Consider the following 15,308-nt stretch of genomic DNA (forward strand, 5'->3'; position numbering starts at 1 on the left):
ATGAGAGAACGTCACACTTGCACTCTTACATCTTGCATAGTTTATATCAGGAGCTGTTTATACACTGGAAAAATAACTATTTGTTTTTATTAATGTTATTCCATAAAAATATAGTTAATTTCTAAAGGTAGGGTACTTCCAAGGTTAAGATGAAAGGACGAATCATATCCTCCTCTTTTTTATTATACCAGGGGCAAGTGGGAACATTATGGATCACATAAACAAGACCACAGTCACTGAGTTCATCCTTCTAGGATTTCAGAATGAAAAAGAAGTAGAAATTCTCCTATTTTCTGCATTCCTGCTTATGTACATGACGTCTCTGATTGGCAACACCATGATTATCTTTTTGGTGTGTGGTGACTACCGTCTGCATTCACCCATGTATTTCTTGGTATCCAATCTTTCTTTTCTCGAGGTTGCCATTACGTCCACAGTGGTGCCTAAGATGCTGGCCAACACACTTTCTCTCACCAAAGCAATATCCTTCATGGGAGGCCTTGCACAGTCTTTCTTCTACTTTCTCCTGGGATCCACAGAATTCTTCCTCCTGGCTGTCATGTCCTTCGATCGCTACGTTGCCATCTGCAACCCACTAAGGTATACCATCATCATGAACAAGAAAACATGCGTATCATTGCTTCTGGGATCTTACGGGGGTGCATTTTTGTCAGTTTTGGCATCATCAATATTAACTGCTCCTCTGCCCTTTTGTGGACCAAATGTAATCAATCACTTTTTCTGTGACAGTGCCCCTGTGCTGAAGCTGGTCTGTGCGGATATCTCTCTGGCTGAACTGGCTGACTTTGTCTCCTCTGCTGTGTTGTTACTGGGTTCCTTGCTCCTGACAGGACTGTCTTACACGTACATTATCATTACAATCTTTAGAATTCCCTCTGTCCAGGGACGGCAGAAAGCCTTCTCCACCTGTGTGTCGCATATCACGGTGGTAACACTTTACTATGGAAGCTCCATCTTCATCTACGTCCGTCCAAAAAAGGGCAACGTGATGAATGTTAGCAAATTTGCCACAGTACTGAATACCATTGTAACACCAATGCTGAATCCTTTTATCTACAGTCTTTGAAATGAGAAAGGTAAAGATTCCCTGAGGGACGCCTTCAACAAATATGTAGGCATGGTAACAAATTTAAGATCTTTAAGATCTCAAAAATGATATCTTTACAACAAAGATGTCATCATATCTGGCAATAAAGTTATTTTATCATGTATCTATTTAAAAGTTAATATTATTGCATAATGGAAAAATTTAGGAGAAAATACATTACTTTCTAATCCCTGTCCAAGTTCACTTAATAGTGATTAACATATGTCTAAAAATACACTCGTAATGCACATACTGACAGGTAGATAAATATAAATAATGTGATTATTATTATTTCTATTTTCCTATGCCTCTATGTTTTAAAAATAAAATTCTTATACAATCTAATGATTTGGAGAATTGCTTGTTTAGGTCTTCTGCCCATTTTTGGATTGGGTCACTTGTTTCTTTGATATTAAGGTGTATGAGCTGTTTGTATATTTTGGATATAAGTCCCTTGTCAGTTGCATCATTTGTAAATATTTTCTCCCAATCCCAAAATGGACAGAAGACCTAAACAAGCAATTCTCCAATGAAGACATACAAATGGCCAATAGGCACAAGAAAAAAATGCTCAGGATTGTTAATTGTCAGAGAGATGCAGATCAAAACTACAGTGAGGTATCACCTCACATCAGCCAGAAAGGCCACCATTGAAGTCTACAAATGACAGATGCTGCAGAGGATGTGGAGAAAAGGGAACCCTCCTACACTGTTGGTGGGAGTGTAGATTGGTGTAGCCACTATGGAGGACAGTATGGAGGTTCCTTAAAAAGCTGAAAACAGACTTATCATGTGATCCAGCAGTCCCTCTCCTGGGCATATATCTGGAGAAAAATAAAATTCAAAAAGACACGTGCACCCCAATGTTTATAGCAGCACTAGTTTATGACAGCCAAGACATGAAAACAAAACAGATGACTGGATCTAAGAAGATATGGTACTTATATACAATGGAACACTACTCAGCCATAAAAAAGAATAAAATAATGCCATTTGCAGCAATATGAATGGACCTGAAGATCATCATTCTAAGTGAAGTGGGCTGGAAAGAGAAAGAAAAATGCCATATGACATTATTTATATGAGGAGTGTAAAAAATAATAATGATAATAGTGACACAAATGAACTACTTATTATTTATAACTTAGATGACTGATTTCTTAAACACTGTGTAAGCACATTTGACTGCCCTTTATGATTGGATTATCATATTATGTTGATTCTTATTTGTGGTTGGCTTTATTCCTCTGATAACTATGTAAGTTTAAAAAGCTAATGCTCTAATCTGTTCTTAGAAACAATGATCAGTACATATATGTAAACTAAAAAGAAATGTGCAGTATACTGTATACGTGTATTTACACACAATACAATGTGTATGTGCAAACTGTAATAATTCTACCTAATAAAACTGAAAAAGAAAAAAAAGGAGAGTAAATACAAAAAGAATGTTAATAATGCCTATTTTCCATCATTTTAATAAAAATGGATTGTTTCTTCTATTTGCATGTGCCCTTTTCTTTATGATTATTAAATTGCTGGTAAGGTGGTATATTTAAACAAAAATTATGTTTATGTCAGAATGAATGTATTACTTTTCAATCTGTACACTTAATAGACAGATCAATCACATGCTTCTATTTTTTAAACAATTAGAAAAATGATGTATTTTTTGGTTCCATTGGTAAAATGGAATTGCAGAAATTTATTCTCAGTAGTAGCGACAGACTTTATTGAGACTTGCGTACAGTTTTCCTGGTCCAGACTGTGACAAAAACATCTCAAATTTATGAAATGATTCCTTAAAATATAAAACACGTAGCTCTTGAACTGAGAATAAACATAAGTAATTAACAAGCATGTGATTTTGGCTCCTTTATCTTTATAACAGTGGTCTAGAGACCATTTTAAAAGGAACTGAGAATCAAATTGTGTTTAGTGTAAAACGTGTTACATCTACTTTCATCAAAGTCAGGGACTCTGAGCTATTTCACCTGGCAGATTCCACTCAAGGCTGGAGTAACACTTTCAGAGAAATGTGATCGCCTCACCCCAGGAGAGTTCTTGAGAAGCTCTGACGGCTCTGGGTCAGTCACAGGAATTCCTCCCTTTGGAACTCATGTTTCTTGTTGAGCCATCACTTCTTTATGAATCTTACCCCTCTTCCTTGCCTGAATGGAACCTGAGCCCTAACTCTCTCAAATGGAATTATTTAACATCTCCCGCCCATTGTATTCGGGGTGAGTCTGCGGAACGATAGACTCCTTGCCACGTAATACTTTGCCCTGGATACCGTTCTTCCACTCCTTTTAAAACAAACAAACAAAACAAAAACATCCTTTAAGGCTCATGCTTAGGAAATACACAACCCACTCTCCGCTCATTGAGACAATTCACTAACCTACCGGCCACTCTGTTTCATCTGCAGACGACACTAGAATCATGACTTTCTTTCCTCCCAGAATTCTTGCCCTCAGCCCTGTGGCCAACTCATCTTTCTTCTCATGATCTGATTTATGTCACTTATTCTTATACTTTTGGCTTTTTTTTTGTGATCTAAAACTAAACCCTGTCTTCAATTGCTATTTTAAGCCACTAAACTTCTATATACCACTTCCTATTAATTCACATAGTACGAATAATCTTATTACAACTGCATTTTTTTTTTTAAAAGTTTGGACTTCGAGTCAACGTTTGCTTTATTTCCTTCCTATGTATTTGTTTCTCTTGTTGACAATCTGAGAGTCCCAAGTCCGTTGTTTCCTTGCCTTTGTCTTCAGCTCTATCCACAGAGCTAAACCCAACTTAACGGGACTCTTGTCTTTCACCATATGGGATCGAGCTGAACAGCTGAGTGGTCTCAAAGCAGAGTGCACACACAGGCAGTTCACTGTCACAAACTGGTGATCCCCTGTTTCAACCAGGCACTCATTTCTGCTCACAGACCTGCCCATCTGTCTTCCATCAGCTATCAGTCCCGTTTTACAAAATGAGTCTGGAATGCCTTACCACGTTCTTCAAACCTTAACCTCCATTCTTTATGGTAAACAAGAGCTGTTGACTTTGTCTGGGAAACACAAACCAAGTAAGTGCTCTGGTGGGAATTCATACAGGTCCTAACTTTATTTCTTTGAATCGTCATCCGATTAAAATGATTTTCTCCCTTCTGCCTCTCACGGTAAATCAAAATGCTTTCCTTATTGAATGCTGGTATCATCACATGTCACATTTGTCCCCAGATCTCTTACTTTTCAACCTCAAGCTGTCAGTTATCACATTCTATACTCATTCCTTAAAATGTTTGCTTACTAGTGGACCCTTACTACAAGTATTCAAACTTAATTGGATGCTAAAATCTTAACATCTTAACAAAAATACAATGACTCCACCAATATAGGTACATTTATTTATCTCATTCTTTCACAACTGCATTTCTCAGGGTAATTATTTTACCCTGAGAAACACACACCCAACTCAATCTAGTTCCTTAGAAGTTAGTTCCTCCCCTGCTGTAATCAGTTTGGTGTACACTCTTCCCAGTCCAAATATGCTGCCCTTCCCAGGACAACAGGGCCCTTTCTCTGTATTGAGAACTTTGAGGATGTCTTAATCCTCACCTTTCCTGCTCAATGCCTCTTCTTTCCAGAACATTCTCTTCCCTTAGAATTTATGCAACCACCTCACAAACGTCCTTCCATCTCTGTGATTTTCCTATTCCCTTTTCAAGTTCTTCTCTTAAAAATTATGTTTTAAAATTCCTCCATGCTCTGTCATTTGCTATTTTTTGGTTTTTACTCTCTTCCTGAGAAATTCTATTTCCATATTTTCAAATGTGATCTATATGTTGAAAACTTTCTAATTTTTAACTTTCAGCCAGGTGGCTTCTCTGAGCTCCAGATCTATACATCCAAGGGTCCATTTGTCATTATTTTTTTGGAAGTCTCTCATATGTAAATCAGTAATCTTTTCCTCCCTACATGCAAAGCCAGGCACCTATCAAGTTTAAAATTAGAAAGGAGCTTTTGGTAAGATAACTGAAGTCTGGTTAAATATAAAGCACAGTCAATATACTAATCAGAGACAAACGTTTACGAGGTAGACATTTGATTATTTTTGGTACTCGTCCACAAGGTCCAGACCGATGACGTTCTCCTGTTTATATCACCCATTTCCTGTCTTATCTTGGTTTCCAATGCATCACTTTCCTTCTACCCAACATCTGAAACTGATGGATATGCTAAGGACCAACAACAGTCCTCACAAGTCAAGTTACAGGAGGAAGTGTGAACGTGAGGGCTGGAAGGAGAAGGGTTAAAAGAGCCAAGGACATGTGTTGAGAAGAAATTTTATGAGCTAAAGGATCAAAGTACACCTGCCCCTGAAGTTCAGGGGTAGATGTGGAGCACGTCACAAGTCTGTGAAGAGACTACAAACTGGTGCCACTGCACAGGAATAAATGAGTCCCGATTTTCCACTCCTGATCTCATCACCTGTGAGACATTTCCCGTAATGGATCACATCATTAAATCTAGACCAAACCAATCTCTTTTTCCCTGTGGGCTACTGCTATGGCTCTAGCAAATCTTGTTCTCTTTCAATCTTTTCTCTAGACCATAGGGAGATTTGCAAATGCAAAATACATCATGTCATTTCCAAATGGATACCTTTTGATAATTAATCATTGTTCTCAGTGCAAAATCCAAAACCCTGCAGGACTTTTAATGACCCGCACGGACTAGCTCTTGCCTTTCTCTCCAGATTCATCTATTTCCTCCATCCCTGGCTTCCCCTGGCTGCTTCCACGTTTCATGCTGTGTTCTCTGCCTGGACCACTATTTCCATTCTTATTCTCCTCATCCTTGAAGCATAGGTTAAAGCACTACAAAAAAATGGAAAGTTTTGTTAACTTTCTTTTTTGATTTTGACCTTATATTTCTATGTTCATGCACAGGAGTACATTTTTATTTCATAGCCAATATAAAGAAATATAAAGAAATCAATTATTCTTTTGATGACTCAGGACATATTCCTCTCTCCTTTAAGACTGCAGGATCCATTAAGGCAAAGTCTTCCTTGGCCATTCCCTGAGTTACCCAGATTGCAGCAAGGGGGCTAGCATACACCATGGGATTGGAAATATTTGTGGAATTAAGAAATGGAATAGTAGCCAGGATTTGTAGAGGTCTTAATATTGGCTACATTTAAAAAGTATGAGTGTTTTAAGCCTTTTAATGTGCAGCCTTTGACTCCCAGGGCTCACAAGAGCATACAGTACTCTGGATTTTTCTTTCCTTCCCTTTCCTCTCCCTCCCCTTCCTTTCCTTTCCGTTTCCTTTCCCTATCCCTCTCTCTCTTCCTTCTTCCCTCCCACCTTCTTTCCTTCTTTTTGTCTTTTCCCCTCTCCGTCTCCTTCTCTTTCTACCTGTCCCTCCCCATCCTCCATCCCCTCTTCCTCTCCCTCCCTTCCATCTTTCTTTCCTTTCCTAGAATTTCAGTAAACAACGACAAAAACTCGAATTTATTATACTAAATCTTTGGCACTTCGAAAGTCCCTGTTTCTTCTTGTCACTAAAAGATGATTTAGGTCAACGCATAAACCGTTTATCTTTTCTTTTTTCCATTCATTCATTCCACAGATACTCAACAAGCATAAATAGCACCAAGAACTGAGTTCACAAGGCCAGTCTCTAAACCATATTTAAAAGATGCCTAACTTTCTGTATCCAGGCTTTATGAACTCAGAAATAGGAATCTGAAAATAATGTGTATGTAATCATTATGCCCTGGAATTACACAATCCGATTCCCATCAGACGGTGAAAGAAAGTGTCCAGGGCAAAAGTGTCCCCAAAATGTTTTGATAGAGGCAATTTTTCTTCTAAGCAACTGCTGGCAAGGGGCCATGAAGAAGCTGTTTTCTTACGATTTGTGGGATTTAATATAGTGCTGGTGATGACATTCAGCTTTGAAGGCTCTGAACCTGCCACTCACTTATCCCTGAACTTGATCCACTGTGTATTCTGTGTTGATCTTCTTTATCTAACAAAGAAACTTCCCTTCCTTCTTACTCCACAGATGCCACGATTCCTTCTCATGACTTTTCTAACAGCCTCTTTGAAGTCTTTGTTCCTCAAGCTGTAGATCACAGGGTTCAGCAATGGGGTGACCACGGTGTAGAAGACGGAAATTATCTTGTTGATTTCAGGTGACAGGTGAGCACTGGGGCAAACGTACATGGAGATCATGGTTCCATAGTAGATGGTGACAACAGCCAAATGAGAGGCACACGTGGAAAAGGTCTTCATTCGGCCAGAGGCTGAAGGAATCCTCAATATGGAGGACACAATAAAAGCATAGGACACAAGTGTAAGAAAAAAGCAAATGCACAGTACAGCAACTGACAGGATAAAGATGACCATCTCGGTGATATAAACACTGGAACATGAGAGCTGCATGAGGGGTGGGAGGTCACAGAAGAAATGATTGATCTGGTTGGGTCCGCAAAAATCCAACTTGGAAATCATCAGGGAGGGCAGAAATCCTGTGCCAAGCCCTGTCAGCCAGGAGATAGCCACCAACTTGGTACAGATCTCAGGACTCATCAGGAAACAGTAGTGCAGTGGGCTACAAATGGCCAGATACCTGTCATAGGCCATCATGGCAAGAAGGAAGCACTCTGTAGCCCCGAAGAACACAAAGAAGTAGAGCTGTGCTATACAGGCCGGGAAGGAGATGGCTCGGCGCTGGGAGAGCAGGTTGGCCAGGAGAAGGGGCACAGTGGTGGACGTGTACCCGATCTCCAGAAAGGAGAGGTGTTTGAGGAATGTGTTCATAGGTGAGTGCAGTCGCTTCTCCTGGCTCACCACTGCAATAATGACAATATTCCCTGTGACTGTGAGGAAGTAGATGAATAAAAAGATCGCAAAGAGCAAGGTCTGCCACTCAAGAAGGTTCTGGAATCCTAGTAGCTGAAATTCAGTAACAGTGGACACATTTGGGGACTTCATTGCCTGTGGAGGGCAGAAAACATTTTGAAAAAGTACTGTACACAAGGCATAAAAATATTTATAACTATGGGTGTTTGGAACTTCAGAGACTAATATTTAACTTAATTTGGATATTTATGTACCACATTTTAGAGAAGCGAATACAGAATTTAATCTTGCTTTTAGAGAATACATTTTGATATCAGAAGCTGAGCATGGATAATTAGGACTTGGAAAGAACTTCAGCAAATTCCATTTGTGGGGTTCTCTAAATTCTAGAAGAGGTAGGCCCAAAGACATAGGCCCAAAAGGACTCTGAAATCAAATTTAGCAACAGTAACAACAAAGCTAAAAAAAAAAGAGAAAAGGCACATACAGAGGCAAATCTTTCTTCTCTCGTGTGTGCGCTTTGTCTGAAAAAATCAGACACAGCGTAACTCCTGTGAGGGTTTATTCACTCTCCTCTCAGACAATATTAATGGATCACCTGCTCTCTGTGTGCACGTGTGCGTATGGCTGTGGGTGTGTGTGAAGCCCTGTGCTGAGCTAATCTGCACCTCGATCACTGTCCTTTCTTGGATGCTGTGCTCAGCCACTGTAATCACTCCTTCCTGTATACACTCAACAATAAATCTCTCCTTTGCTTTCACTTAATTATTGTCAAACCCAGTTCTGATAAAAGTCAGCATCCATGTACCATACATGAGCTTCCACACAGTAAGAAAGGTGGGAGACAACACATAATGTAGCCACTTAAAAACTCACAACCAATAAACTCCCGCGTGTCCTTAATGCCCGGAGCAACCATTCGGCAGTCCCTTCATCTGTTTATGCTAATGATTTCCTCAGTGATTGTTTTCTATGTGTTCTCTTCTTTTCAAGCTGCTAACACATCCTTGTTGTGTATCCATACCCTCAGCAAGAGATCTATTATTAAAAAGCAACAATAATAACAGAAACTGAAATCCTCCAATGGGAATATCCAGGCTCTTCAGGCCACTCAATTCCCCAACTATCTACCACCTTTAGTTCCCTTGGATCTGCTTTTTTCATCTTCCTCTGAATACAGCTTGAGGCAAACCCCTCCACACATGCTTTAAGTCCCGCACCCTCCCACACAGTGGAAGCCATTGCAGACATTCCACCCTCTTACTCCCCTGAATCAACAACAGCCCCCTCTCTGTTGCATCATTTCCTCAGCATATCAGCAGGCTGCTTTTCTCTCCCTTAAAAACAAAAAACAAACAAACAAAACAGAGAAAATAGGTATTGATTCTATTCTAGTCTCCAAATTCTACCTGCATTTGTCTGTTCATTTTCATTCCTCCTCCTTTTTTCCCCCTTTTTAAATTTATTTTTTATTTAAATTTTTTTATTAAAGTGTAGTTGATTTATAATATTACTTTCAGGTGTACAGCAAAATGATTTCAAATATATATATATATTCGAATATATATATACATATATATATTCGAATATATATATATATATTCCTTTTCAGATTATTTTCCATTATGTTATTATAGGAAATTGAATATAGTACCCTGTGCTATATAGTAGGTCCTTTTTGTTTAGCTATTTTATATACAGTAATGTGTGCCTGTTAATCCCCAACCCCTAATTTGCTCCTTCCCTTCTTAAAAATGTTGTCTTCCCTAGCTATTTGTATGCCCACTTGAATCCACTGAATTTTGTTTTTTTCTTCACCACTACAGCAAAACCACTCTGCTGCACCATTGCCCTCCAATCACTCGTACATTCTCATTCCCAGTCTTCTTGATGTGTTGTTCGCATTGCATAGTTGATCCTTCCCTCTTCCTGGATATGCTCTTGTCAATTAACGTGCACAGCTACATGCTCTCTGAGTTCCACTGCAGCCTTGTCTTTTCACACTTTATCCATGCTTTTTCTAGCATCTCTACATCCTCTAACCTGCAAATGACCTTGAGGCTGAATGCTTCTCAATCTACTTCATTTCCCTTATGGTTTCATGCAGTCTCTTGACTTCAAGTGCCATCACTTGGCCTTCAGCACCCTAATGTGTGAATTAAGCTCAGATACAAGCCTTATGTAAACAACTGCCCAATTTGAAAGGCACACTGACATGTCCAATCAGCATGTGAAACAACACAAACTAGTCTGCATCCCTGCCTTACCGCACCCCCATCTCCTTAGACCACTCCATCCTCCCACTGTCTCAGGCCAGAAACTTTGAATTTGATTCCTGTTTCTCTCAGAACGAGGATCTGATTTCTCAACAAAATCACCTGGCTCCGCCAGAAAATGTATCCAGAAGCTGATCACCATTTAACAACGACATTGTGTCCTTCCAGGGGAAAAAAAAATTCCACTTCCTCTTGCTCGCATGGTTCAATAGTCTCTTTGCAGCCCCTCCACAGGCACCTGTTCTTCAGTAAACACTCAATAAAGCAGCCAGAGTGAAACTTTTAGAACAGACTATGCCATTCCTCTGCTCAAAGCCCACGGACACCCGCAGTGAATAGAACAATGTAGCCAAACAACAAGCTTATGCACACTCAGGGCTCCACCGCTCTGCTAACTCATTGTTTTGCATTTCAGTTCACTATTTTTGCTGTGGTCTGTTTCCTCCTCTCATGCTTGGGTAAAATCACCAGGAATATCGTCTTCATTTGACCGTGAAAAATTCCTAGAGTAAAAAATGGTATTTTAACAAAAATCTGTGCATTTGTTACCTGGAGCACATTACTGGATTTGTCTTATATATATTTTGAACTGTATGGTGTGTGATTTCTTAAGGCGTTAAGAAAAGGGGGAAAAAAATGCCAAAGCTTTTGCAGAGAATAAGTAAACGTTATTTATTCTCTCCTCCCATTGCTTCTCCCATCTTTCTCTCATTTTTTTTGTAAGTATATTCCCATGGGACTCAATTTAAAATAAACAATGGGTAGATTAAAAAAATAATTTAAACATGGAGAACAATGAGGGCCTGCTTTGGGAGACCACAGGAAAGCAAAACAGTGTTGTTTTATGACTGACTAAGTTTGCAAGGCATTTGGCCCAATTTCCTCGCCGTCTAAAATCCCTCCCATAATGCACCTGCAAGTGCACAAGGAAACTGAACCTTATTAATCACCATTCTTTGCTTAAATACCTCCAGTAATGAGGAACTCACCACCTATTGAAACACTGAATATTCACTGATTATTTCCAATTGCTAGAATTACTTTACTTACATTGAACTGAAAAAAAAATCTGATTCCTAAAATGCTGTGCTGTTTACTTCAGTACCAGAATAACCAGTGTAGACTCAGATCTAATGTTAGTTTTTTGTATAAATTATATATATGAATTACATGATCAAGAATGTTATTGTTCTTGCATGCCAACTTGCCTAGAGTCAACCAAATGGACTTTGGCGTCTTAAAACTTCATTTTTGGTTACTTTTCAGTTATTACAGTTTGATATGCTAAATAACTTAAGCAAGAACATTTACTTTGTTTCCATATAGATCAGCATTAGCAAAGGCTGAAATTGCCTTAGTAATGAGAAGTAATTTTTAGAATTCAGCATCTACACCCACAACAACCAAAGTAACAAAATTTGTGTCATTGACACTAACACACAGAGCATGAGGATTTCTTTCTGGAAAACTTCATGCCTGTCCACACTAATCCCTCCTACCTGCCAGTCTCCCCAGGATGGAGAGCCCTAAATTGTTCCTGCTCCAGGATCTGCCTTGCTTTCCTGTAACCCAAATGCGGACTGTGCTTTTTCCACTGCAGGGCAGGAATTTGCCATCTTCAGCTGGAGTTTGGTTCGGGGTAGAGCAGACATCTCCTTTCGGTAACTCTGGGTTTCTTGGGGACCTGGCCCTTCCGAGAATCCTGTTCCCCAGATACTCTTCTGTAATTTGCCAGTCAAGTTAATAAACAATGGAACTAACCTTCTGAGATTCAGCTCTTTCCACTGAGGCTTAGATGTTAGTAACACACTTGGGAGAGATGCGATCCTTATATTCTTTTGGAAGTGCTTTTCTAAAAATTTAATTTAGGATGAGTCCCAGTTATGTTGAACTAAAAATTTAATGAAACAAAAAAGTGTTTTAAAAAAAAACTCTCAATCACGTAATTAGTGGGTGACCTATCTTGAGCACTGAATGTATGACAGCTGCTTTTTGTTGAATGGCATTTCTCCATCAAACTTAAATTACAGATGTGGCTAAATTAAAAAAAAAGTTATGACTGCAGAGTAGTTCGTTTATTCATTTGAAGCAATCTGTACCCAAGCTCATTCTGAGTGCGAATCTGTCAATTTAACAAAGAAAATGCAGTATCTGACTTTGAGTATTAGGACATGAGTTGGAAAAGAAAAGGTTCATAAACCCATCCATCATAGAACAGGATTAAAAAAGAATGCACGTGTATGGAAGTCTGTCTAATTAAGAAGACCACATTTATTAATATTTATCATTAAATTAAATGTTTGTCTTTTAATTTAAAAGAAAATAATAAAAGATTGAATAAATAAAAAAGGAAAAAATTAAAATTGCACTTTGGTTGTTTTTCTGATCACTTATTTATTCAGCAAATATGCATTTAGTACCTACTATGTGCTTGGGGCTCATGTACACATTGGAATTCACCAGTGAATTACATAAACACTATGGTTTGACGGAGTAGGATGACATAATTCGTCATTTATTGATGTTTGACTTAATTAGTATAATTAAAACATATTCAACATAAAATGATGTTGCATAACATGATTCACATATATATTTTTTAGAAAACTTGGAGGAAAGAAAGTTCAGACAAAAAATATATTTTTAAAGTATCTAAAGCACAGTCTACCAGAATTAGGTTCCTAATCTTACCTTACAAGCTTCCTGTGTGTCCCACACATGGGACAATGTAATTGAATTACGACCCTGTAACCTGTATCATGGCATATTTGCAGCTAATTTCATATAGTCTGTAAACCTTGTATTTTTTAGCAGACAATTTTACAGCTAATTTACATCATAGGTCTTTTCTCATGCTGTTTAAATTTTGGAGAAATAATTAAACCCCATTTATGGACTGCCTAACAGTCTACTCTTGGCCAGGGTTGGGGGGGGTGGCTTTTCATATCTGATCCCAAATCCAGATTTTGTAATTCCTGCAAGTTTGCAGAAAGAAAATGAGGGTCCTGGTGAAGTCTGCAGAGCACACCAGAAGCATCATCTCACACTAGACCCAGAACTGGAGTTAAGACAGAGTCCATTTCTACACCTTGCTTTTGCTCACATCTGGAACTTCTTCATATTTAATGTGTGCGTGTAGTTTACAACACCTCTTCCAAGAGTGACCGCAAATCTCACACAAGACATGTCATGTATTCATTTATACCAGAAGCTATCATGGGCCCTTACTCTGGGCCCTTACTTACCCAGTCCTAGAGTGCAGGGACTTTGAAATGAAAATATGAACCATATACATTATTGTCCTTGGACCCATCAAATCATTAAAAAAAAATTCTTAAATATAACATGACTGAATAAATCTACTTTTGTTAACAGGTACACATGCTGATCGGAGCTCCTGTGCTGGGAAACACGCCAGCCTTTCTGCCACTGCACCCGTCAGTGTCTTAGAAACCCTGACTTCTCACTCACAAGAAGCCTCCTCCACTGCAAGGTCTCTCTTTGAATTCCGTCCACAGAAGCACAGAGGCACGTTGGATGTGGGCACTCCTTACCCAGCCAGCGAAAGCTGAGGCTGTGTCTACAGAGGACGTTAGACAGCCTTAGCTCAGGGAGAGGTCAATACAGCCTCAGGGGAAAAGGAACAATAAAAATGCAGGATGAAACTGCTGAAATGAAAACCAGCAGAGATCCTTTTGAAAACCACGGGCAGGAAGAAGAGCGCTGTGTCAGTTGCTTTTGAGGTTTGTCCTGGCTGTTTTTTTTTTTTTTTTTTTCTTTTATTACAGAGTGGGCTGAGCTTGAATCCCCAAAGCTGAGGCAAGGATGGGGCCAAGTAGAGCTGAGAGCCTTGTTGAAAAAGACTCAGGCTAAGAAAGAAAATATGGGTGCTCTGGAGAGACGGTTTCAGGAGCTCAAAGCCAAGATGCCAAGAGAAGTTAGGAAAGGTGAGCGTGGAGGGATGGTCAGAGGCAGAGGATCGTGTACTGTCAGAGAAGGCAGGATACATACAGAGTAGATTGTCAGAGACGGATGATGGCAGAGGGTGAGGACATTAACTAAAAGATTTGGAGCCAGTGCAACCCTTAAATGAGTCAGAGAATCGAGTTAGGGTAAAAATACAGGAGAGGGTGCACCACAATATGTCTGTGTCAGCAAAACAAACCTGATGTGTTTTATTCACCCCAGAAGAACCATCATGATGAAATACAAATTTAATTTAGACCAACCCCATTAAACGAGAAAGGGCTCAGCTAGGCATCTCATGTAGCAATCAATACAATGACATCTACTTATGATCCAGTCCACGACTTACCTGCACAAACAGCCTGTAAGGCTGTAAGGAATTTTATTTTATGTTATTTTGTTTTATTTTATGTTATTTTATTTATGTATTTATGTATGTATGTATGTATGTATTTTATTATTTTATTCTATTCTATTTTATTTTATTTAGTTTTGTTTTTTGTTTTTTAAAGAACAGTGGTAGAGATCTCATTCCTAGCCTCCCAGTGCTAGAGGCAAAACAGAGCTTAAATTCAGTGATCTTAGAACTAGTCAGGGAAGAAGTACCATCTAACCTCAGCACAGCCAGTCCATCTCACCCTCTTGAAAACAACCGTGACTCTCACACCCAAGGCCAATGACCTTCCCTTGGCCTCTTAGGCACTAGGAAATCTGCCTTCAGGTGAGCTGAGCTATTACTTCCTCCATACATTTGAGCAAAATATTGCTTTATTATGTCTCCAAATAAAACAGAAATGTTCTAGCTTCGAGAGTCAGAGCAATATAAACAAAAATCAAAAGCATATACGTAAAATGTAAAAAAAAAAAAAGAATCTTCACATTTGACATAATATGGTCATCTGGGAAATTTTTCTTCTACTGTCTTCTAGGATAAACCATACTGATTCTTGTCACTCATTTATTCATTTATGTATTTAACCAGTATTTATCGGGTGCCTGTCTGTGCCAGTCACTCTTCAAGGTACTGGGAGTTCAGTATTGAAAACATAGACAAAAATCTACTTATATTCTGTCTATCTTTCTT

The 15,308-nt window shown here is 38.9% G+C and overlaps 2 protein-coding genes across 2 annotated transcripts; one reads left to right on the plus strand and one right to left on the minus strand.

Annotated features, from left to right (window-relative positions):
- The first annotated feature begins 208 nt into the window (after nucleotides 1-208).
- LOC102510587 (olfactory receptor 49-like) lies at nucleotides 209-1,087 on the plus strand. Its single transcript, XM_006178023.1, has one exon. It carries the CDS (start codon nucleotides 209-211, stop codon nucleotides 1,085-1,087), a length of 879 nt encoding a protein of 292 aa, XP_006178085.1.
- Nucleotides 1,088-7,142: 6,055 nt separating this feature from the next.
- Nucleotides 7,143-8,114, minus strand: LOC102510823 (olfactory receptor 11L1). Its single transcript, XM_006178024.2, has one exon. The coding sequence runs from the start codon at nucleotides 8,112-8,114 to the stop codon at nucleotides 7,143-7,145; it is 972 nt and encodes a 323-aa protein (XP_006178086.2).
- Nucleotides 8,115-15,308: the final 7,194 nt, after the last annotated feature.

Source organism: Camelus ferus, chromosome 3 (assembly GCF_009834535.1).
Source record: "Camelus ferus isolate YT-003-E chromosome 3, BCGSAC_Cfer_1.0, whole genome shotgun sequence".
In the NCBI taxonomy this organism is placed as follows: Eukaryota; Metazoa; Chordata; class Mammalia; order Artiodactyla; family Camelidae; genus Camelus; species Camelus ferus.

Excerpts from the sequence above, each read along its gene's own strand:
- LOC102510587 (XM_006178023.1), top strand. The coding sequence starts at position 209 with ATGGATCACATAAACAAGACCACAGTCACTGAGTTCATCCTTCTAGGA.
- LOC102510823 (XM_006178024.2), bottom strand. The coding sequence starts at position 8,114 with ATGAAGTCCCCAAATGTGTCCACTGTTACTGAATTTCAGCTACTAGGA.